Raw genomic sequence first — 23,875 nt, 5'->3', positions numbered from 1 at the left:
GCTAACAAAGAAATCATGAATGGGATATACAGGTGAGCCTTTTTAACTGGGGTCACCAATTCTGACGGCAGCCATCAGAATATGTGACCCCACTGAATCTCCAGGTAACAATAGTGACCCCACAATAACAGAAAACAATGAAAAAATAACCCTAACCTTTTATTAGTCTATATTTAAACATTTTATCCAAATGTTTAAAATAACCATTCGTAATGACAGCATCTTGCTTACGATGAAGCTTGCTATTTTTGTGTAAAATGATGTAACGAAACATTCTTGTTTAAGTACATTTATGTAATTAAGAGAAGATAAAATGTAAATGATCTGTCATCTTTTGGCTGGCGGACACCAACAAAACGAGTAAAGAAACGCATCAGCATAGCATTCGTAAAGCGTTGGTGCCTGTAAAAAAAAAAAGACTCGAAAGGACTTGAAATTCCAAGTTTCAGACTTGGGACTTGACTTGACTTGTTGCCTGTCTTGACTCGAGACTTGACTTGAGTTGACTGTCTTTGTTTGAGACTTGACTCGGGACTTGAGGATAAAGACTTGGACTTACTTGAGACTTGCAAAACACTGACTTGGTCCCACCTCTGATGTATGTATGTGTATGTGTATATGTGTGTGTGTATGTATTTGTACATATATATATATATTTTTTTTCCTTTCGCTTTTTCTTAAATTCTGTATTTCTGTTAAGTGGTTGTATGTGTCTGTCTGGTTAGTATATGTGAGTGATGTATAGGTGTATGTTCGGGGTAATATGTAAAAAAAAAAAAAAAAGAAAAAAACTGGTGACTTCTAGACAAATGTTTGAAATGTATACCAGTTTGTTTAAATATATATAAAAAAAGAAGATTGAACAAGTAACGACATACTAACACAAGGAGTACTCACAAACTCACAAAACCAGGCAGGGAAACGGAACAGGCAAGAACAAACAGGGAAACACAAATCACTAATACTAGAGTCAGAGAACTTGAACAAAGATACATGAACTGCACAAAATACGCAGGAACAAGGGAAACACAGGGACTATAAATACATGGAACTAAACTAGACACAGGTGAAGACAATGATGACACGGGCGTGGCAGACAGGGAGGGACCATGGAGACAGACACGCCGGGAACAACACAGACACGAGGAGCAGGGACCAGGAGTCACAGCTAGAGAGGGGGCGTAGCCCTACGTGACAGGAACCTATTCCTTAGGTTATACCAGCTACTGTCCCTGAAAGTGTTTTTGCTCAATTTCATTGTACACTTTGCAATGACAATAAAAGTATCTTATCTTTTTGTCAACACATATGGGGAAAAAAACACATTTTGATAATGGGAACAGGTGGAATATTTTTTTTGTCTTATTACTGAAGGGTGAATTCTGAATCTGTGCAATGACCTAATGCCACGGAACAAAATATATATTTACTACCATGACTAAATTAATGAATGTTCAAATTTATTGAATGGTTAATATCACAATTATAAGCGTTACAAGTGAAGTGAACATTTAAAAACTTTAAAAGATTACACGAATGAGAGCAAATTTGAGAGAGGCTAAAAGGACCTTTTTTGGAGGCTGGAACCGGTAGCGATGTTCCGTCTTTGGACCGACTCCTCTTCTTTGTCCGACTCGTGAAACACTATTTAAGCAACTTTTAGGGGTGTGACCTTACTGGTCAGTTACACTGCTGACTTAATGAATATTCATTAACTCTGGGTTAATGAATGGGTTTAAAATGGGTTAAAAACAAAGGGTTTTGTTCTTAAGAAAAGAGAGAGAGGAAAGGGATCTTATGATTTCCCCAGGCCTAGTTATCTGTTAACAAGAAGCTGACGAGGCAGAAGACAGTAACTCAGATGACAAAGAAACCCTCTATTCCTGACTGGATCAATCCGTTAATCATTTAACTGGATATTAGTTTGATTTCTTGTCATTCAAAATCCTGAGCCATCATTCACTTATACATTTAGATAATAAATGGCACATAATGCATATACAGACATGAATCTGAAGTAACACAGGAGTACATGAATATGCATACGTCTGAAATGACACAGCACACATTAATACCTGGGTAGGCCCAAGAGCCTTAATGATAAGGGTCCTTCACCTGGCTTTCATATAAAACCAAAAACCAAACAAACAAGTAAAACTGTCATGAAGTCTACATTTAAATTTCTGGATTGGATTTAGCCAAATACAATTAGTTTAGTTAGCCTCAGAAAATTCCAGAACCAAGAACCAAGCAAAAACTGCCAGCAATGGTGGATTTTTACTAATTCTTATATTCACTATTCAGCAATTCCAAGTCTTTCAAGTCATTGGAGACATCTATAATAGACAAACACGTTAACAAGTTATATTTCAAAATATACATATTAGAAAACCATCAAATTAAAATGGGGGGAAAATGTTAATCATCATCATAACACCAAGGCAAGAACTTACCCATGTCAACCAAATTCACATTGAGGAGTGAATGCCTCATTGCCTTCTTTAGATTCTCCTCTAGTTTTTTCTTGTGGTCAATCTTTTAAAGGGACATCATACAATATATGTATTATTATTTTTATACATATATACATATGTATAAAACATTGGTATTTATGATTACCAGTTTGCTTTCATTAAATAAATACAGACCTTGGTGATTTCAAAGTGTTCAAGCATGGATTGCTTTGCTTTGCGGAACATTTCAGTTTTAGACGTGTCAATATATTTCAGCAGCATTTCCTGCTTCCTGACCATGGAGTCTTTTCCCTTAAACCGAGTGGCTCCTAAACAAATATAAATAATAAAGCATTGTTTACTTTTCTATTTTATTAAGGTACAGCAAACTAATGTGTCCAAAAACATACTCTTATAGCCTGGCTCCATCGATTCTTGAATGGATTCAACAAGGGATCTGTATGTTTTCTTTTTTCGCTGAAGTAGTTCAGATTTAATAGCTGATTTTATATTCCTTTCCTGTAGTAAAAGAAGGCAGATGTATTTTCAAATTACAAGTGACAGAAATAACTACCAATTTCAATCCAACCCCCCCCCCCCCCTCTCTTTGTCCCTCTCAGTCCTTTATCTGTAACTGGGTCCATCTCTGGTGTTATGGTCTTGGTCTGAACAATTAGTGTTGGTTGCTTTTCTTCCTCAGCCTTCATTGAAGTAAACAAGCAGCAATCCAATCCATGTAGAGCACTCAAACATTTGCCTTGCAAGTTCACTGTGGCAGACTAAACCATAGACTAAATCAAAGCTCGTCACATTCTAAGGTGCTCATGGCCATGTTCCAGCAGGGAGTGAGTGTCTATTATAAAGGAGGGGCTTGCTGTCTGAGATCCACCGTCACCCTCAGTGTCTCTATGAGATTGTGCTCCAGCTTGACAGTTGGGTACTTAAGTGCCAGACATCCTGCAGAAGGGACTATCCGTGGTCCTGCCATTCCTAGTTGTCCCCCAGAACATTGCTCTTCTGCAACATTGGATGAGCCTGAGTCCATGCATGTGTTTTACGATCACCTGATGTCTAAATGGTGTAATCAGTGTGGTGGAGAGGGCAGGTGTCTGTACTGTGGGGGGCTGGGGGCTGGGAAGTGTCCCAAGCTATGAGGAAAATACCAGGCCTCAGTCTGAAAAGGGGGTTGGGGTTAGTCAAGTCCTCCAAAGGGGGGTTGGGGTTAGTCCAGTCCTCCAAAGGGGGGTTGGGGTTAGTCCAGTCCTCCAAAGGAGGGTTGGGGTTAGTCCAGTCCTCCAAAGCATGTGGGATGATTCTTTGTGTGTCGTTGATATGGGGATATTGTGGTTGCACCATAGACACTTGAGGTACATCTTAACTAGTAGACTGAAAAGTAACAGTGTGTCAGAACATTTTCAGTCTCCTAAGCCAATAAGTAAAAACAAAACACTACTTGGCATAAACAGAGAATATTACATGCACAATCTCGACACAGTGAAATCTCTTGCATTTCTTTGTCTATGCTACATTTACGGCATATCTGTCATATTAGTCACAAAATCAGACTATTGGCAGTAAAGTGGTGTCCACAAAGCATTAATCTCTTATGTTTGCTCTGCTACTGCTTAGAATTGATTTGGATCTCCTGATTGATTAAATGCCTCTTTCTTTGAACTCACACTTGCATCCTGCCTTCACAATGGTTCAATGAAAAAGTCCCAGGAGATAAAGGTCACGTATGGCCCCGCCCCCACCTGTCAGTCTTGTCTATGTTTTGTTTCTCTCATGTGGTAATGTTTATATTCCCATATGTTTTTCCTGCCACTCCCATGTCATTTGTAACCCCGCCCCCTGATTATCATTCCCACCCATTTCTAGTTGTATCATTTGTTATTCCAGTGTATTTAAGCCCTGTCTTTAATCTAGTGCATTGCTGGTTATTGTCATATGTAAGTCACAAGTGGTTTTGGTATTTTGCTGTGTCTCTTCCTTAGTGTTTTGTTCATTTGTGTATTTTCTTTTTTTTTTTTTTTACTTTATTTTTATTCAGGTTCCATTTCAAATGAAAAACATCTACATACATGTATATTTTCAAATACAATGAGTATGTTAATATACTCAATCTACATACATTTATATATTTAAATACAGTCAGTATGTTACAAGTAAATCAAACGGAGATGACTAAAAAAGAACCAAACAAATAGACAAAAGAAAAGAACAATAACATTAACAGTTGGCCTATTTAACAATGGGATGTTTAATAGCTATGGTGTAAAGTATAGAAGTTACCGTGCATTCAACATTTCTGTATAATGTATCCATTTCACCCAGTTTCTTTCATATAATTCTTCCTTCAGTTTCAATTTATATGTCATCTTTTCCATCCCTTGGATTTCCTTAATAATACAAACCCATTGCCCTTTACTCGGTATGTCCGGTTTCAACCAATTTTTTGTAATGGACTTTTTACTTGCAATGAGAAGTATTTTAACCAAATATTGGTCTTCAATAGATACAGACCCTTCCAGATGCCCAAGGTAGAGTAGCTTGAAAGTAAAAGGGACATTATAACTTAACACCTCACACAGATCATCATGTACCTGTCGCCAAAATGGTTCTAGTCTCTTGCAACTCCAAAAAATGTGTGTGTGATGTGGTGCCTTTTCTCCACATATTCTCCAACATTGTTGTTGCTGTGAAGTTTGTTTGTTTGTTATTTGAGGAGTGATAAAAAAGCGAATCTGATTTTTCCAAGCAAATTCCCTCCATTTATGTGATTGTGTTGTAGTTTGATGATTTTTCCACGTCTCAAACCAGGTTTCATCTAGAATCTCCTCCTCCATTTCTTTCTCCCATTTAGATTTTATGTATATTGTGGAGTGTTTTCTACTTTCCAGTAGACATAGATACAGTTTTGAGATTGCTTTTGGGGTATGTCTCTGGTAAGATGTTACCAGGGTTTTAATGAGAGGATGTACCTCATCTTTTTTAATCTTTTTAATGTAATAGTCCCTTGTTTGTAGATACCTAAATAGATCTGCATTTACTAGGCCAAATGTATCTTTCATTTCCTGAAAACTTACTATATTCCCCTCCTTTGTAATGGTGCACATTGCAGTTATACCTTTGTCTACCCAGTGTCTGTACGTTATGTCAGTGGATCCTGGAGTAAAATTTTTGTCATAAGCTATCCATTTTAGAAGGCTTAATCCATCATCTAATTTTAACTGTTTTACAACAGAGTGCCATATATCTAAAGTAAAAGATGTTATTGGATCCATCTCTTCCCTAACTTGAAGGGGTAGTTCCTTCTCACCAATGAATGTTTGAACAGGGCATTTATAGTTACTTATTTCTATATCCTTCCAGTGAGCTACAAAATTAGTACAGCACCAGTTCAATAATGGACGTACTTGAGCTGCAATAAAATAGTCTCTTAAGTTTGTGAGTGCGAGTCCCCCCCTGAGCTTGGGTAATTGGAGAGTGGTAAAGCGCACTCTAGGTCTTTTACCCTCCCAAATAAATCTAGATATTAATTTGTCCCACTTTGTAAACTGTATTTGTGGTACTTGTATTGGAAGTGATTGGTATAAATATAATAGTCTGGGTTGGATATTCATCTTGACTACGTTGATCCTGTCAGCTAGGTCCATAGGGTAGGTTGACCAACGTTCCATATCTGACCTTATTATACTATTGACATCGTCATAGTTTTCTTTGTATAATTCAGAAGGGTTTTTAGTTATATTTATTCCAAGATACTTGATCGAATTGGCTTCCCAGTTTAATTTATGTTCCTTGTATTCTGGTGGGGGAATGGTGTGGAACAGAAGTGTCTGTGTTTTTGACATGTTGAGTCTGTACCCAGAACAGTCACCAAATCTCTTCAAGATCTGCAACAGCCTACCAAAGTGACTAACAGGTTCATTCAGATATATCAACACATCATCTGCAAAGAGACTAATCACATGTTTTTTATGGTTAATTTCCACTCCACTCAGTAATGTGTCTTCTCTAATCATTTGGGCTAAGGGTTCTATGTAGATGGCGAATAAGATGGGGCTTAAGCAACAGCCCTGTCTAGTTCCTCTCTCTAGTGTAAATTTGCTTGACAGCGAGCCATTGATCTTTATTCTAGCTGAGGGTTCATTATAAATAGCTTTAATGCATTGTATGCTTTTTTTTTCAAATCCAAATTTCTCCAAGGTCATATAAAGAAAGTCCCAAATTACTAAGTCAAATGCTTTCATTGCATCTAAGCTTATCAGTGCTACTGGCAACTTGTTTTTATTAATTCTATTTATTATAAGCAGTGTTCTTCTAATATTGTCTTGGGTTTGGCGCCCCCTAACAAAGCCTGTTTGGTCTTCATCTATTATGTCTGGTATAAAGGTTTGTAATCTTTGAGCTAGTATGGAGGTATATAATTTATAGTCAATATTAAGAATTGATATCGGTCTATAATTCTCACATAATTCTATATTCTTTTGAGCTTTAGGAAGTACAGTAATAATTGCTTCCTTCCATGATGGAGGTATACTATTTTCTTGTAAAATCCAATTGAATGTAGAGAGGAGAACTGGGGACAAGACCTTTTTAAATTTCTTATACCACTCGGCTGGAAAACCATCGCTACCTGGTGATTTTGATGTCTTTAGATTACCTATTGCATTTATAATTTCATCTGTAGTCAGGGGCGGACTGGGGAGAAAAAGTGGCCCGGGAGTTCCTGACAGACTGGCCCACTAATATATATATATATATATATATATATATATATATATATATATATATATATATATATATATATATAGATATATATAGATATATATATATATAGATATATATATATATAGATATATATATATATATATATCTGTATGTGTGTGTGTATTAGTGTTGCCACCTGTCCCGGTTTTACCGGGCTGTCCCGGTTTGTCCCGGTTATTCTTCTTTTTAATATTCGGTCCCGGCAAAAAACCTAGGTTAGTTCAAACCACGATTCAGACTGTTCCTGCACACTTTAAATCTGTTTTTTTTATCGCTGTGTCCATTTTAAACCCCTCCGGTAACATTTTACGTTCGCCACCCCCCCCCCTTACGTTCGCCCCAAGTTGTTTTACGCAAAGTGCATCCAAAGAACAACCTACAACTCTAACGTGGGTATTTCTTCCTCTTACCTATATTTGGTGGTTAGTTTTAATCCAAGAATTTCAATAGCTTAAAAAAAAAAACTGTGTGCAGTGCTCTGGAACCTTTAAGACCGCCACTTACGTCCGTGTTAATCGTGTTAAGGTAATTTGTACATGGTGCTTTAGACGTTGCAGAGGCGACAGCAGTACATTTAAAATAACATGTTATCTACAATTTAAACTGCTGTATGTTTTCGTAGTCCGGCCCGGATTTTCTGGGACAAGTTGTTTTTTTCTACCGTCAGCCCGCATCAGCTGGCCCAGTCCGTGGCCCGGTCCAACTCGTTCATGTGTTTACAGGCTGAGTCCGCGGCCGCGCAGGTTAGTCTGACTGGAGCGGGGGAGGTAATAACACCGTTAAACAGCAGCGTGACTACGAGCCGGGGCCGCAGTGCGCGGCAGTGGCTCCTCCACCGGCCGAGTTAAACCACCGGCGGCCAGCGGCCCGGCGGCCCACCGGCCCACTAACCCATCGGCCCACCGGGGAAATCCCCGGTAGCAATGTATGCCAGTCCGCCCCTGTCTGTAGTTATCCCTGACATTAATTTTTTATTTTGACTCTCGCCTATAGATGGTAGGTCCACTTTATCCAAAAAGGCGTTTATTTCTTTTTTATTAGTAGCCGTTTTCTGTGAGTAGAGATCTATATAATAATTTCTAAATACATTTTCAATTTCTTTTGATTCATATTTAAGTTGGTTTGAATTAGGGTCTTTTATCTTGTGAATCACTCTTTCTGCTTGCTGCTTGCGCAGCTTTCTTGCCAACAGTTTAGCTGCTTTTGGGCCTATTTCGTAGTAGGATTGTTTCAGATATCGTGCTTTTACTTCTACTTCTTGCTGTAAGAGTTCACTTATTTTATGTCTAGTTTCTTTCAGCTTTTGTTGCTTTTCATCATCCGGTTGTAATTTGTAGCTAATTTCTGTTGTCTTCAGTTCTGTAAGAAGGGACTGGTAATATGCCATTCTTGCTTTCTTAAGGCTGCTAGAGATTGCTATCAGTTTTCCTCGTAGGACTGCCTTAAGGGCGTCCCAAAGCATTATTGGATCTGTTTCACCATTGTCATTATCTTGAAGATAGTTTTCTATTTCTGTTTGGATCTGATTGATTATGGCCTCATTATTTAATATTCCTATATTGAGTCGCCACAAAGTTTCTCTTCTTCTGACTTGTAGACAGACTGTTAAGTATAGAGCACTGTGGTCAGATACATCAGTTACACACACCTATTTCACATTTTTTAATTCTATCTCTGTCTTCTTTTTGCATGAAAAAATAATCTATTCTGGAGTAAACCAAATGTGCTGCTGAGTAGTGACTATAATCTTTCTCAAGAGGGTGAAAGTCCCTCCAAACGTCAAATAGACCCATTTCCTCTAATGTATTATTTATGTGTTTTGAGATATGTGATTTACTTCTTTTCTTACTTGTTGTGTCTAGACCATAATTAAGAATCATGTTAAAATCCCCACCACAAATACATATTCCTTCAGTTTCTAATGCTACAGTATCAAACAAAGATTTAAAGCAACCCCTATCTGCTTCTGGTGGTACATATACATTTACCAATGTTACTGTGGTCTGTTCAATTCTCCCCTTAACTATAATATACCGCCCCTCCTTATCCTTTATTTCCTTAATGCATTCAAATGCGATTGAGTTTGATATCAAGATTGCTACGCCTCTCTGGCGTGTATTAGAATAAGAATTATAGTATGATTTTCTAAATCCAAACCTTTTCAGTTTTTCATGTTCAATTTTTGACAAGTGGGTTTCCTGTAGAAAGCATATTTGAAGCCCTTCCTTTTTCAGTTTTCTCATTACCTTAGCTCGTTTAACTGGGTTTCCTAGACCATTTACGTTCAAGGATATGATCCTCAATTCCTCAGATGTTGTGTTTATCATGGAAAATTACACTATTCTTTCTTATACATCCCCTTAGGCCAACAGTTTGACAAACATGAACTTTGTATGAACAATTGTAGAACAAATACAGAAAAATTATTAGTAGTGACTTCCATAAAAGGATGTCGACATCCCTTATTGTAAGCCGACATCTCTTTTGTGTTGGGGGAAAAGACCTGTCACTAGGAAAGGGCCCCCGTCTAGCATTGAGAGTCAGTCCACTGAGGAGCGACTTACTCATACTAGTGTAGATATTAATTATCTTCCCCAAGCCAACAGTCCGAAAAAAAAAAATCCTTAGCCCTTTATCTTTATAGTTAAACCCAGTAATAAACCTGTGAATCATACCAGATTGTGCCTAGTTTCCATTTACCATTACTCTGTCCCTCTGTGTGCGTCGCCTCCCTCACTGATGTGTTGAAAATCTTGTAGCTTTTTTCTGGCTCGCCTACTTGCGTCTGCCGCACTTCTGCCTTCAACGCGGTGCCAGGATGAGAGGGCTGTAGATCGTAGTCGCTCTAGCAGGGAGTCGCCTGTCGGTTCCTTTGGTGTGATATCGACCTCTATTCCTCTCCGACGTAGCTCAGCCGCCGCCTCTTGCGCGTTGTTGTAGGTTCTCTTTCCGCCGGCCCAGTGTATGTGCATTTTCGTGTACGGTGTCTGAAAGCGTATGCCCTGGTTTTTAAGAGCTGCTTTCACGTGCGCATAATCCTTGCGTTGTTGCAGTACACCGGCACTGTAGTCGTTATCAAAGTATACTCGACTGTCCCCTATTTTAATAACCTTCTTCTCCCATGCTTTGGACAAAACGAGCTCCTTCGTGCTGTACTGTAGAAAGTTGACAATCACTGACCGCGGGGCTTTATCTGGTTTCGGTTTTGCAGTCAGCGCTCTGTGTGCTCGTTGTATTTGGAGGTCTGTAGTAATTGTGAGTTCAGCACTGAGCCATTCTTTCACAAAGTCTATAGTTTGTACTCCTTTCTCTGTATCTTCTGGAATGCCGTATATCCTTAAGTTATTTCGCCTCGACCTTGACTCCAGATCATCCAATTTCTCAATCATTCTCCGTTGTTCTCGCATTAATTCTTGGAAGACCGTGTTAGCCTCCGCGGACCACGCTTCCAACTCTTCTGTTCTAGCCTGATTGGCGTCGATTCTCTCGCTTTGCTCTTGTATATCAGTGGAGACGGTCGCGAATTTCTGATCTATATCTGCTCTCAGTTCAGACACCTCGTGTTTCACCTGAGTTGTAATGTCGTCTTTAAACGACCGTAGGTCGGCTTTCAGGTCCGTTTGGAGAGCCTGGATCTGTTCGCTGATTCCTTCCATGGTATTCCGGAGTGAGGTGATTGGGTCGTCGTCTAGCATGTTGGATTTCGCTTTAGCTTGACCAGGGTTTACTTTGGTTTTATCTGGATTAGTTTTGGATTTGTTTTTTCCACTCATTGTCCGCCTCTACACACAGTTGAAACTCTGATCTTTATGCTGTCTTCATCGAGTTTAGGCGGGTTTTAAACAGTTAGCTTGCGGGAGCTCACTGACTATGCAGCCATGTTTGTGGCAGTCATTACCGGAAGTCTCATTTGTGTATTTTCAAGCTGTGAGTTCTCTTTTGCATTGTCATGCCTCAGCCCTGTTTTACGTCTTGCTTATCTGTGTGTTTCTGACTACCCTGCAGATACGACCCTGACTTGTGATCCTGACTTACGACCCTGACTGTGTGTGTGGATGTGCCCTTAGTAAACATCGCTCTACTCAGTGTTTGCGTCCACCTCCTCAAAGCTCCATGATGCCAGGGGCATTACAATAACCATCTCACAGAAAAGACAACAAGGTACAATATGTAGCCATTATATGGTTGCTGTGTGAAATGTGGTTTACCTGTATTTTAAGGAACTTTAGCATGTGACTCATCATTGGAGAATCTTTGTATTCTGTCATGAGTTCCTCTGTTATGATGGTGAACTTATCAATGTTTGCTTTGAGTGACTTTTTATGGTGTCTGAAGAAAACATTATTGAGTTTGAGTGAAAATCACATTAAGCTCTGTATTCAGTCCCAAATATTATTTGAGATGACAGTATTTAGAATACAGAAACAAAAATATCAACAAATAAAACCATACCTCTTTAAAAAGATAATTAGCTAGCTTATGCTCTGTTGATCTTAGCATCAAGTTAACATTATTACCTCCAGATCTATCAGGTGAACCTTATTTTAGACATTCCTTGATGGAATGTTTACACACCTACACCCAACATCTACAGTAACACCCAAACAGCTCATCATTCCAACAGCACCTACCATCACAACTAGAGATTAACAAGGTTAAAAGCAAGTTATAGCAAGGCAGAACCAAGAACACAGTTCACCTTGGACCTCTTATAATTGGGAATCAGCTGGAAACCAAACCAAGACCCAAAGCTTGACACAAGAGCCGCTGACCTGAGAATAAAGGCTAAATTGGGCAGACAATCATGATCAAGAGAAGTACCTGAGAGACTACTAAAAGATGCAAATGTCGCTCTATGAACAATCTCTACTGTGACCATTACAGAGATTTAACTGATATATGCCACAACAACGGTGGTCATTGAGATGCTTGGCTTTAAAAGAAGGCTTAGGGCACACATCCTCAGTGTAGGAGGCTAGAGGCCAAGATAATTCCACACTCAGCAATACCTTAGACCAGGGGTCTCCAACCTTTTTGAAACTGGGAGCTACTTCTTGGATACCAATTATTGCGGAGGGCTACCAGATTAGTACGCATCAATCGGGGGGGGGGGTGGACGAACGAAAAGTTGCGTGTGTCAATTGCTAAGCGGGAAGACCGCTAGCAACCGCGGACAATCTATAATAGTAGCAAAAACATAAACGATGCAGCGCTTTGGTGCATGGCACTATAGTGAGCTATTTTTAAAACAAGCCGGTGGGTGACTCATGATTTGGGTGACCCCTGGTTTATTCAATATTGACGGCAGCCTAACTTTTTGATTGACAGCTAATTGAGCAATAGAACACGAGAGGGAGTGTGTTATCGTGAATATATGTACATGCCGTTACTTGACAACGCGTCCGCGGAGTGATACAGAGAAGGGGAGGGACAACTGTGAATTTTGATTGGACATAAATTTAAGTAGATTTCTCGATGGGACCAATTAGGTTTACAAATTTATGTAATTCATTGGCCCTTTGGCAAGCTACTCAGAAAGGGGTGGCGAGCTACTGGTAGCTCGCGAGCGACGTGTTGGAGACCCCTGCCTTAGACAGTGTAGCTCCAGTTAAAACAAAATTAATTAATAAACCTTTCTCCATGGTATGACGACCACACACGTCTTCTAAAACAGGCAGCTCGAGCAGCGGAGCGCAAATGGAGATCCACCTCACTAGAAGTGTTTAGAATCGAATGGAAAGACGCCATAATCAAATATAAACATGCCCTAATAAAAGCTAGAGCCTCATACTATTCGACACTAATAGAAAACAACAAAAATAACCCTAGATTTCTCTTCGCGACGGTATCTAAACTAACAAGAAATATCAATGACACTAGTTCTAATACAGCACTTGCACACACTAGTGACGAATTTTTTAACTTTTTAAATAATAAAATAGATAATATCCGACTACAGAGTCATAATACATCGCAGCCTAACCTCCAATCCAACCCCAGTACTTTAGTTATTAGTAACTATGCATCCAAAAATATTACTGAGCTAAATGGCTTCGATCCTATAACACAAAAAGAGCTCACAACGCTGATTAATTCGTCTAAGCCCACATCATGTATATTCGACGCAGTTCCAACCCGTCTATTTAAAGACCTACTCCCAGCCATTGCTAGGCCCTTACTTAATATGATTAACTCTTCCCTTAACCTAGGGTACGTACCCAAACAATTAAAATGCGCCGTAATTAGACCCTTGATTAAAAAACAGAATCTCGATCCACAGATTCTAGCCAACTATAGACCCATTTCTAATCTCCCATTTATCTCTAAAATTCTAGAAAAAGCAGTTTCCAATCAGTTAAACCACTATCTCCAATCAAATAATATCCATGAAAAGTTCCAATCAGGATTTAGACCAAACCACAGCACTGAAACAGCGTTACTCAGGGTAGTGAACGATTTACTAATATCGGCCGATAACGGGCTCGTCTCGTTCCTTATACTGTTAGATCTTAGTGCAGCTTTCGATACTGTAGACCACAACATTTTGCTGGATAGACTAGAAAACACAGTAGGTATTAAAGGAGTCGCACTCTCCTGGTTTAGATCATATTTGACCAACCGCTTCCAATGTGTAAGTGTTAATAATAAAACCTCTAAATCTGCAGGTTGAATATGGTGTCCCACAAGGGACAGTCCTAGGACCGTCCCTATTCACACTGTACATGTTACCCTTAAGCGAGATTATGCATAAGCACGACATCAGTTTCCACTCCTACGCAGACGACACTCAGCTATATTTATCGGCAAAACCCGATGATTTAGGCGTAAACAGTAAAATCGAGAAATGTGTAGAGGAGATGAAACATTGGATGGCGTATAACTTTCTAGCACTAAATCCCAATAAAACAGAGCTAATAATAGTCGGGTCTAGGGCTGCGAGAGACAAGATACGTAATGTAGCATTGAATCTACATTCTTTTACTATAACCCCCAGCGCAGAGGTAAAGATCTTAGGCGTCACCATAGAACCAGATTTCTCGTTCGAAACACACATTAATAATAAAACTAGGGTAGCATTCTTTCACTTATGCAACATTGCTAATATTAGAAACATATTAAATACTTGTGATGCGGAAAAACTAATCCATGCATTCATATCCTCTCGTTTAGATTATCGCAACAGTCTCCTGGCTGGATGCTCTGGTAAATCAATAAACAAACTCCAGCTGGTTCAGAACACAGCAGCACGACTTTTAACAAAAACTAAAAAGTTTGATCACATTAGTCCCGTACTATCGTCATTACACTGGCTGCCAATTAGATTCCGTATTGACTAAAAAATACTTTTATTGACATATAAAACACTGCACGGCTTAGCTCCAGACTATCTTAGTGAGCTTGTTGAACAATATAACCCAGCACGTTCACTTCGCTCACAGGGCGTAGGGTTATTAACTGTTCCTAGGGTCAAAAAGATCACAGCAGGTGGAAGAGCCTTTTCTTTTAAAGCTCCACAATTGTGGAATAATCTTCCTGCCTCTATTCGGGACTCAGACACGGTCTCAATGTTTAAATCTCGACTAAAAACTTATCTGTTTACTTTGGCCTTTGATTAATCTGTTACATATTTACTACATCACGTATCTTTTTTTCTCCAAGGTTCATCTGGGGAGTAACACTGCAGTCAGAGCCTACAATACCAGCATCACTGCCCCGACACGGAATGAAAGCCTGGCGTTCATCAACAGGCATTTACAGTGACAATATCAAAACCCAGAACTTTCATTTCTACCTAGTCATTTTTACTTAGTCTGATTGTGTGATTTGTGTGTGACTTGTGTATTTGTGTAATTTGTGTGTTAACGGGCCGCCCAATGGAGGATGGGTTCCCTTTTGAGTCTTGGTTCTCCCAAGGTTTCTTCCTTTTCCCCTCCATCATAGGGAGTTTTTCCTCGCCAATGTTGCCTTTGGCTTGCTCATTAGGGTTCTGGACCCATAGTATTGTTAACCTTGTAAATCCTGTAAAGCTGCTTTGTGACAACTTGAGTTGTTAAAAGCGCTATACAAATAAACTTTGATTTGATTTGATTTGATTTGATTTGATAAGGGCAACACGGAGATAAGTTAGCCAGTTAGAAGAGCTGCAGAAAGCTGTGACCAACAAGGTACCTAAGAAGTACAACAGCGACCTCCCTGAACAAGATCCAGTAACCATCACCTTTGCAGATATCCAAGAAAGTGAGCTTGGATGGTAGCAAGCAGGGGAAAGGTAGGCAAACTGAGGGGGTTGAAATACCAGAAAGCAAGATAACAGATGTTGAAGGCAGATACAAGTACCTTGGAATCCTAAAGGCAAATGGAAATCATGAAGAGTCCAACAGGAAACCAGCCACAGGTCACAGTCAAATAGAATGTTAAGAACAAGATCAAGGCTATCAACACATTTGCTCTTCTAGTTATCAGATACCTAACTGGAATGATAACCTGGCCAAAGGAGGAGATAGAAACGACTGACATTAAGACAAGGATGTTTCTGTGTATTACACTGGCAAGTGGTCGGTGTAATACACAGAAACATCTGTGCTGAGTATTGGCTGGAAACTGAAAAAATCATAATGGCTAACCAACCAGATTTTATATCCCATGTGATTGCAATATCAGAAACAAGGAATACAACAAGCTCAAAAATATCAAGGGATGAAAGAACAGCTGGAAAATATGTGTAAGGTGAAGGCACTAGGGGTAATGAGTGTGTGAGTGGGTCCAGCACATCCCACAGACATACATTAGAAGCTCTATGTTACTCATATATATGTTAACACACAAAAATGTTATAAATACAATGCAAAAATAAAAATTTTACTGAATTGGGTTGTACTCACAGGAAAAGGTTGTTGAAGTGTTCATCAATGTTGTCATACATATGGGTTGCCAAAGTTAGATTCAGATTAAGCTCTCCATTTTTAGATCTGTGGTATCCATTATTCCTGCACAGTGCTGACAGTGTTTGATGAAATCCACGACTGTCTATATTCTTGACAGGAATAACAGGAATAAAAACAATTGAACTAATTGAAGAAATAATCCAAATATTTAAAACATGATTAAAATACTTACTGGTTTGATGACTTTTCTTGCAACTGTAACACAGTTTTTCTCAGATTCTTTTGTTCCTGCAGAAAGGAAGTCTTCCAGATCGTTTGAAACAGTATTATGACATTCCTCTAAGTTCTCAAGTGCACTGTCAAGATTTTTCGACAGGCGTTTGAATAGCGCATTCCTCTTTGTATTCTGAAAAATAAACATTACAAAACCAGTTTTGACATTATCAGGGTTGCCAACTTTTCAAGATCGCTTGGAGTGAGATTTGAACCTGGAGGGGGTGGCGAGTGTAAATTGTTGACTGGTGGGTGTCGAACATAAGTTGTTGAGTGGGGGGGGGGGGGGGGGGGGGGAGTGTCGAACGTAAGTTGTTGAGTGGGGGGGGGGGGTGTCGAACGTAAGTTGTTGAGTGGGGGGGGGGTGGCGAAAGTAACTGTTTGAGCGGGGGACTTGAAATGGACACAAATTAAGTATTATATCGCGATCTATCGATCGCCAGTTGCTGGCGCCAGAGCGAACTAGTAACTCATTGAATCATAGATATGGATCAGAGGTAAATAGACTAGATTTTTTTTCGCCGTAAGAAATCGGAAGTGTGGCGTGAGAGCGTGTGAAGACGGTCAAATGCGTGTGTCTCACGCTCAATGCGTGAGAGTTGGCAACCCTGCATTATTCCTGACAAGATTTCCAGAGCATCTGTATTCAAATCAAGTTTATTGGTCACATGCATGGTCATTCATAGTATTCAAATTTGGACCTCAAATCCAAATCTGGACCTGAATTCTGTAGTTCTGTGTAATGGATTAAATGATTAATGTAATTGGTGGCCAATCTGTTGATACTAGGGATGTCGATGGAGTTGGGCCTTTGGGACTTAAGCCCAAAATGATCCTTCTCAACAACAGTATACATAGGCACTACTGAACATGTGAACCCGTGCCATTATGATATTGTTCACTCAGCCCCTTAGCTAGCTAAATGTATTGATGTACTGTAGGCCCTCTTCACTGTGGTCACGTTTCCACTCTGTCTGCCCTCTTGGGTTCTTATAGTTTGATTTGTTTCTTTGTTACCACATGCTCTTGTTTCTTTCTTAGCCCCAACTTGGTGCCCTCCCTTTCAGTTCTGTTTGTTTTCCTGTCCATCCTGCCATGTGCTTTTGTTTATTCCTAGCACCACCTTTTGTCTACACCCCTTATCACTTATTCTACCTATCATCGCAGTCTCCAGCTGATAATAGTGTGTTTGCTCTAGTGTGTATATGCTCCCTTGTTTTTTTCTTCATGTGAATTCTTGGTTTCCCCCTTGCTGTCTAGTTTCAGTTGTTTGACTCTCACGTTTTTATGATTTACTTTCAATAGTGGTTTCCTCCTTGGTTGTCATTTCCACTTGAATTCCAGTATTTTGTTTCAAGTTAGAGAACGAATCACAGCTTAGATAATATCAGGTAAACAGAGGGACAATGAAGAGAGCCAATTTATCAGAGGACTGACAAATTGTGTGCCATGTGATAACACACCTCTGCTGTAACGCGGGGTGTATAGACCGGTACACACCGTGTAAGAAAATGAAGGGAGTTTTGAACCCAAATGCCGTTAGAAACCAATTGGGATAAGTGCTTATAATTAGGACTGTGTGTATGAAATAAGCACACACAAACAAACAGAAAGCACAGTATGCAGAAAATCACTCTGCATACACACAACGTAGCAAAACGAAACTCAAAAATGACACGGAAAACTCAATGCGTAAAAATAAAGCACAACTGTAGAACACGGGGAAAAACCAACAGAAAACAACATGGAATACTCAACATGTAAAAAGTCAAAACTAAACCGTATAGACACGGGAGGAAAAACAACAACGGCAACTGAAAGAACGTGGAAAAAACTCGACGCGTAAAATGAAACAAAGGACGCCAGGGGAAGTGGCTGGCCACAGGCGAACGCCGTAACAAAACAAAACCCTTCCCAAAAATAAAAGAGTAACTGACAGGAAGAAATAAGGCTGGAGGAAAACTTGAGATGGACCAGAAGTGGCGCAGGAGGTAGATACTCGAATAAGTAAAAGAAAAGAGAGAGAGGACAAGAGAGAGCTAGAGAAAGAGAGAGTAAGGTGGCAAGACACCTTAACATGGGAACGCAACTTGGGAGAAGACAAGAGAGAGGCTGAGAGCGTGACGGCATGAGACCAAAACGAATCAGCAGTGATCCGTTTCACCAAGCTTCCTTAAGAAGCCCTGGAAACGGCTGAAACGGATCACCGCTGATTGCGCCCAGCGAGTCTAGGACTGACTTGGGTGCCTCTTGTGGAGGTAGGTAGAAGGCGTGGCATCCGAGCCAGCCCTGACATCTGCAATATTATGTGTAGGAACAAGGTAGTAACTTCTAGTGAGTGGTGTCATGAATTCCCTGATGTGATTTGCAATATGATGTAAAGGCATACCATGTCATTGCTGGTGTCTCTAGAACCTTCTATCAGGTAAAGGATCCCACGTGCTCCATGGATATACTGATTACCCATGTCTTTGATTTGGTGATTGTTGTACTTCCTCAAGAAGTCCTGGAGTTTTGGTATCTCTGTATTCAGATCAGAGAATGTCAGTCAGATCATCTATTATTAGTACATCTGTTTTACCAATATTATTCTGTATTTAACTTGGTTTTACAGATCCATAACATTTTGTTGGTCACATTACAACCGAGGATCAGAATGCCAAGGCCCCTGCCTTCGACCACTGTCCGATCCACAGTGCTGGGCCTCTTTGCTTAGGCTACTGCCCCCATGACCCAGACCCGGATAAGTGGATGTAAATGGATGGATGGAAAATTTGTTCATGTTTAGTATTTAGAACGATGCATCCTTCACCTGTTTGCTCTTTTTCTAGGATTGGAGTGTCACTGAAGAATTCTTCAGAACTCACAGTAAAAATGGAGAGGAAGTCATCACCACAACCAAAATGTTTCTAAGGGATAAACATGAAGAGGGACATTAGCACACGGCTCCAAATGCAGACATTTTATGTTGTAATGTGGAATCAAACATTTTGCATGCTTACAGGAATTAAAGGAGCAATTGAGTATTGAATACCACCTATACTGTCTTTCACAACTGAATGAAACGTGTGCATTTTTAACTTCAATATGGCCAAATAAAATGTATCCCTGTGTGACAGATGAAGGAAGAGCCAAAAAAGGAGGAAGCGCTCACTCCAGTCTCAGGGAAAATGGAGGATTTAATGGATAAAGTGTAAAACTCAAAATCTGTGACATAATCCAAATTAAGCATACAATTACAAGCAGACAAAGATGAGACATAAATAGACCCTCAGGTGGGTGATGCCCATTTGGGGGATGACCACAACGTAACAATGACAGGAGAGTCATACACGGACGTAATTTGGGGGGGGACGAGGGCCCCCCCCCCCCCACTTTTTCAAAAGCCGGTTTTGGTCCCCCCCCCCCCCCCCCCCCCGTTTTTACGGTTAAAACCAAATATTTAAATAGCGACGAATCCATGTCCCCCCCCACTTTTGAAATCAAAAGTACATCCATGGAGTCATAGAATACTGACACTGCTGACGGGGGCAGATGACATGGGGCCTCCATACTGTGACACACTATATCTATTGGTGTGGGTTTGTCAGGGGACCTGACCTACCGTAGTGCCCTGAAATTTGTTCCTTAACCTTTTCCATACCCATGGTTTTGATTTATGCTGGAAAGATGGTCATTCCAAAGTAGATGGCCAGTTACCCAGACTGAGACCTGTCGATATTCACTAAAGTGTCCTTGAGTAATTGTAAAACTTAACTCAGGTCCCCAAAGGAAAAGTGACCTGGGTTCCTGTTTTCACGCTGTACATACCTGATAAAATTATTTCATAAAATACCTTTATTATATGTTGTGTATCAAAATTCTTCTTCACTGCTTCCTTGGCTTTTTTGTTTCTGTGTATTATGCATGCCGATTTTCTCTTTTGAGTGTCCTGTAAAGATATGCAAGTTGTTTATTCATACACTCTTAGTTCTAACTGACAGTGCCAATAGCAAATAATGAACTTTTCTTGAGATTTTTTATAATAATTTGAACAAAAATGTTCACCGTGCATGTGGTATCAAAGTCTTCATCCTTGAGCTTTGCTGATCTGTTTAAAATATGTGATTGTCAGTATTTTAGTGTAAATGAGAATGACCAAACCAATTTCATTTCAGTTAGTGTTAGAGATATTAGTTATTCACATATTCAATATATGTAGTGAACATCATTCATAGTAAACTGGTATGTGGTAAACGTAGTAAACTGAAAGTGTATGTCCATACACATGGCTCATGTGTCATTGAAAAATCCTGCTACATTTAGCATTAGAATCATTAAAGGCTACTCACCTCATGTAGGACTGAGTGCTGATTACATCAGTCTTAGTGCAGATAAAAGAGAGACTGTTGCACTCGCCACCCTGTGCCATATCTCTTATGTTTTTCATAATATCCCAGGCCGATTTCTCAGAAGCAGCACGTCCTATTTCACTTACAATCCAAACTGCTGAACAATCTGTCAGTTTCTGTAGAACAGAAAAGATTTAAGGTTTTATTGAGCTAAAGCACAATTACTCCTTTTTTATTGCTTTTTGCAAATTACCAGTTTTATAGTATGCTTCAAAGGACAGATGAGCTGGTAGTTACACCATGTTCCAAATTATTATGCAAATTAGATTTAAGTGTCAAAGATTTCATGTTTTGTTTTTTCAGTAAACTCATTGATGGTATTGTGTCTCAGGTCTCTTCGGATTACTGAAATCAATCTCAGACACCTGTGATAATTAGTTTGCCAGGTCAGCCCAATTAAAGGAAAACTACTTAATTAAGAAGGATGTTCATTATTAAGCAGGTCACGGGTTTCAAAACAATAGTCTTGTTCGTGTAGTGTATTAGTGTTTTGTACAGTGAGGAGAACAAGTATTTGATACGCTGCCGATTTTGCTGGTTTTCACACTTGCAATGAATGTAGAAATCTGTAATTTTTATCATAGGTGCTCTTCAAGTGTGAGTGATGGTGTTCTAGGCTGTTCGTGGCAGACTCTCCACCGAGGGCGGTCATCTCCCAGACGCATGACTGAGAGCTTCGGATCCGCCCATCGACGTGGGTTTGGGGCACTTGGTCCTGTTGGCACCCCGGGACTGTTAGTGCCCTTGGTGAGGGAGTCTGTCACGTTGAGGTCCCCGACCCCTCCCTTTTGGCATGTTTACGTTGTCTGCGCCTGTGGATCTCTGTGGGTGCAGTTATGTCTTGTGATCATCCGTCTCACCTGTCTCGTCTCTCGTCATCACGTGGGGTTTATGTGGTTTGTCTATTTAATGTGCGTTCGCGCAGTGTCCTGTGCTCGTCGTTGTCTGAGTCATACCCGTGTCTGTGTGTTTCCGTGTTCTATGTGCGCTGTCTGCGCTATTTGTTCTAATAAACGTTACGTCCGTTCAGTCAAGAAGGATTTTCTGTCTCGTTCTTCGCCACGCTCCGGACGTGACACTATCTCCTCAGGAGAGGAGGAGAGACAGACTACCAACTTAACTTGACAAGTTTACGCAAAAAATGAGGGGCATAACCACACACATACAGTGAGGAGAACAAGTATTTGATACGCTGCCGATTTTGCTGGTTTTCACACTTGCAATGCATGTAGAAATCTGTAATTTTTATCATAGGTGCTCTTCAAGTGTGAGTGATGGAATCTAAAAAAAATCCAGAAAATCACACTGAATGACTTAAATTATTAATTTGCATTTTATTACAGGAAATAAGTATTTGATACATCAGAAAAACGAAACTTAATACTTGGTACAGAAACCTTTGTTTTCGATTACAGAAGTAAGATGTTTCCTGTAGTTCTTTACAAGGTTTGCACACACTACAGCAGGGATTTTGGCCCACTCCTCCATACAGATCTTCTTCAGATCCTTGAGGTTTCTAGGCTGTCGCTGGGCAACACAGAATTTCAGGTGTTTCCAGAGATTTTCGATCGGGTTCAGATCTGGAGACTGGCTAGGCCACTCCAGGACCTGGAGATGCTTATTATGTAGTTGCCCGGGCGGTGTGCTTCGGGTCATTGTCATTTTGATAGACCCAACCGCGACCCATCTTCAGTGCTCTTACTGAGGGAAGAAGGTTGTTGGCCAATATCTCGCAATACATGGCTCCATCCATCCGCCCTGTCCCCTTTCCAGAAAAGCATCCCCAAACAATGATGCTTCCACCTCCGTGTTTCACTGTAGGCATGGTGTTCTGGGGTTTGTACTCTTCCTTCATTTTCCTCCAAACACGGTGAGTGGAGTTTAGACCATAAAGCTCTATTTTAGTCTCATCTGACCATCTCCCACACCTCATCTGGATCACCTATATGGTCATAGGCAAACTTCAGATGGGCTGGACATGTGCTGGCTTAAGCAGGGGGACATAGCGTGCACTGCAGGATTTTAAGCCATGACGGCGCAATGTATTACTAATAGTTTTTTTTGGAAACAGTGGTTCCAGCTTGCTGCAGGTCATTGACCAGGTCCTGCAGAGTAGTTTTGGGCTCTTTCTTTACCTTCCTCACTATCAGTGCAACCCCACGAGGTGAGATCTTGCAGGGAGCTCCAGACCGAGGGAGGTTGACTTATCTTTGTCTTCTTCCATTTTCTAATTATTGTGCCTACTGGTGTTGTCTTCTCATTAATCTTCCTGTAGCCCATTCCGGCCTTGTGCAGGGCTATAATTTTGTCCCTGATGTCCTTGCACAGGTCTCTGGTCTTGGCCATTGTGGTGAGGTTGGAGTTTGTTTGTGTGTGAGTGTGGACAGGTGTCTTTTTATTCTATTTAGTTCAAACAGGTGCAGGTAATACAGGTAAAGAGTGGAGAACAGGAGGGCCTCTTAAAGAGCAACTAACAGGTCTGTGAGAGCCAGAATTCGTACTGTTTGGTAAGGTATCAAATACTTCCAAATACTTCCAGGAAATAATTTAAAATAATAATTTAAAAGTCATTCAGTATGATTTTCTGGATTTAGTTTTTAGATTCCATCACTCACACTTGAATAGCACCTATGATAAAAATTACAGATTTCTACATGCATTGCAAGTGTGAAAACCAGCAAAATCAGCAGTGTATTAAATACTTGTTCTCCTCACTATATGTGTGTGGTTATGCCCCTCATTTTTTGCATAAACTTGTCAAGTTAAGTTGGTAGTCTGTCTCTCCTCCTCTCCTGAGGAGATAGTGTCACGTCCGGAGCGTGGCGAAGAACGAGACAGAAAATCCTTCTTGACTGAACGGATGTAACGTTTATTAGAACAAATAGTGCAGACAGCGCACATAGAACACGGAAACACACAGACACGGGTATGACTCAGACAACGACGAGCACAGGACACTGCGCGAACGCACATTAAATAGACAAACCACATAAACCCCACGTGATGACGAGAGACGAGACAGGTGAGACGGATGATCACAAGACATAACTGCACCCACGGAGATCCACAGACGCAGACAACGTAAACACGCCAAAAGGGA

The 23,875-nt window shown here is 40.3% G+C and overlaps 2 protein-coding genes across 2 annotated transcripts in view; one reads left to right on the top strand and one right to left on the bottom strand.

Annotated features, from left to right (window-relative positions):
- LOC143518509 (nuclear GTPase SLIP-GC-like) overlaps positions 1 to 23,875 on the top strand; it is a 160,387-nt gene that overhangs the window by 95,420 nt on the left and 41,092 nt on the right. The gene's annotated exons all lie outside the window — the stretch shown is intronic.
- LOC143518504 (nuclear GTPase SLIP-GC-like) overlaps positions 1,444 to 23,875 on the bottom strand; it is a 40,649-nt gene continuing 18,217 nt past the window's right edge. Inside the window, exons 8-19 of the mRNA XM_077011006.1 lie at positions 20,716 to 20,891; positions 20,432 to 20,474; positions 20,220 to 20,315; positions 19,197 to 19,293; positions 18,774 to 18,907; positions 16,344 to 16,517; positions 16,109 to 16,260; positions 11,435 to 11,555; positions 2,864 to 2,972; positions 2,649 to 2,782; positions 2,454 to 2,535; positions 1,444 to 2,336 (exon numbers count right to left, since the gene is read on the bottom strand). Coding sequence (XP_076867121.1) covers positions 2,281 to 2,336; positions 2,454 to 2,535; positions 2,649 to 2,782; positions 2,864 to 2,972; positions 11,435 to 11,555; positions 16,109 to 16,260; positions 16,344 to 16,517; positions 18,774 to 18,907; positions 19,197 to 19,293; positions 20,220 to 20,315; positions 20,432 to 20,474; positions 20,716 to 20,891 — 1,374 coding nt within the window. The 3' untranslated portion in view covers positions 1,444 to 2,280. The remainder of the gene's footprint in view (positions 2,337 to 2,453; positions 2,536 to 2,648; positions 2,783 to 2,863; positions 2,973 to 11,434; positions 11,556 to 16,108; positions 16,261 to 16,343; positions 16,518 to 18,773; positions 18,908 to 19,196; positions 19,294 to 20,219; positions 20,316 to 20,431; positions 20,475 to 20,715; positions 20,892 to 23,875) is intronic.

The sequence above is a fragment of the Brachyhypopomus gauderio genome, chromosome 7 (assembly GCF_052324685.1).
Source record: "Brachyhypopomus gauderio isolate BG-103 chromosome 7, BGAUD_0.2, whole genome shotgun sequence".
Taxonomy (NCBI): Eukaryota; Metazoa; Chordata; class Actinopteri; order Gymnotiformes; family Hypopomidae; genus Brachyhypopomus; species Brachyhypopomus gauderio.
The sequence above is the reverse complement of the archived record's forward strand: the minus strand, read 5'-3'. Positions and strand labels throughout refer to the sequence as shown.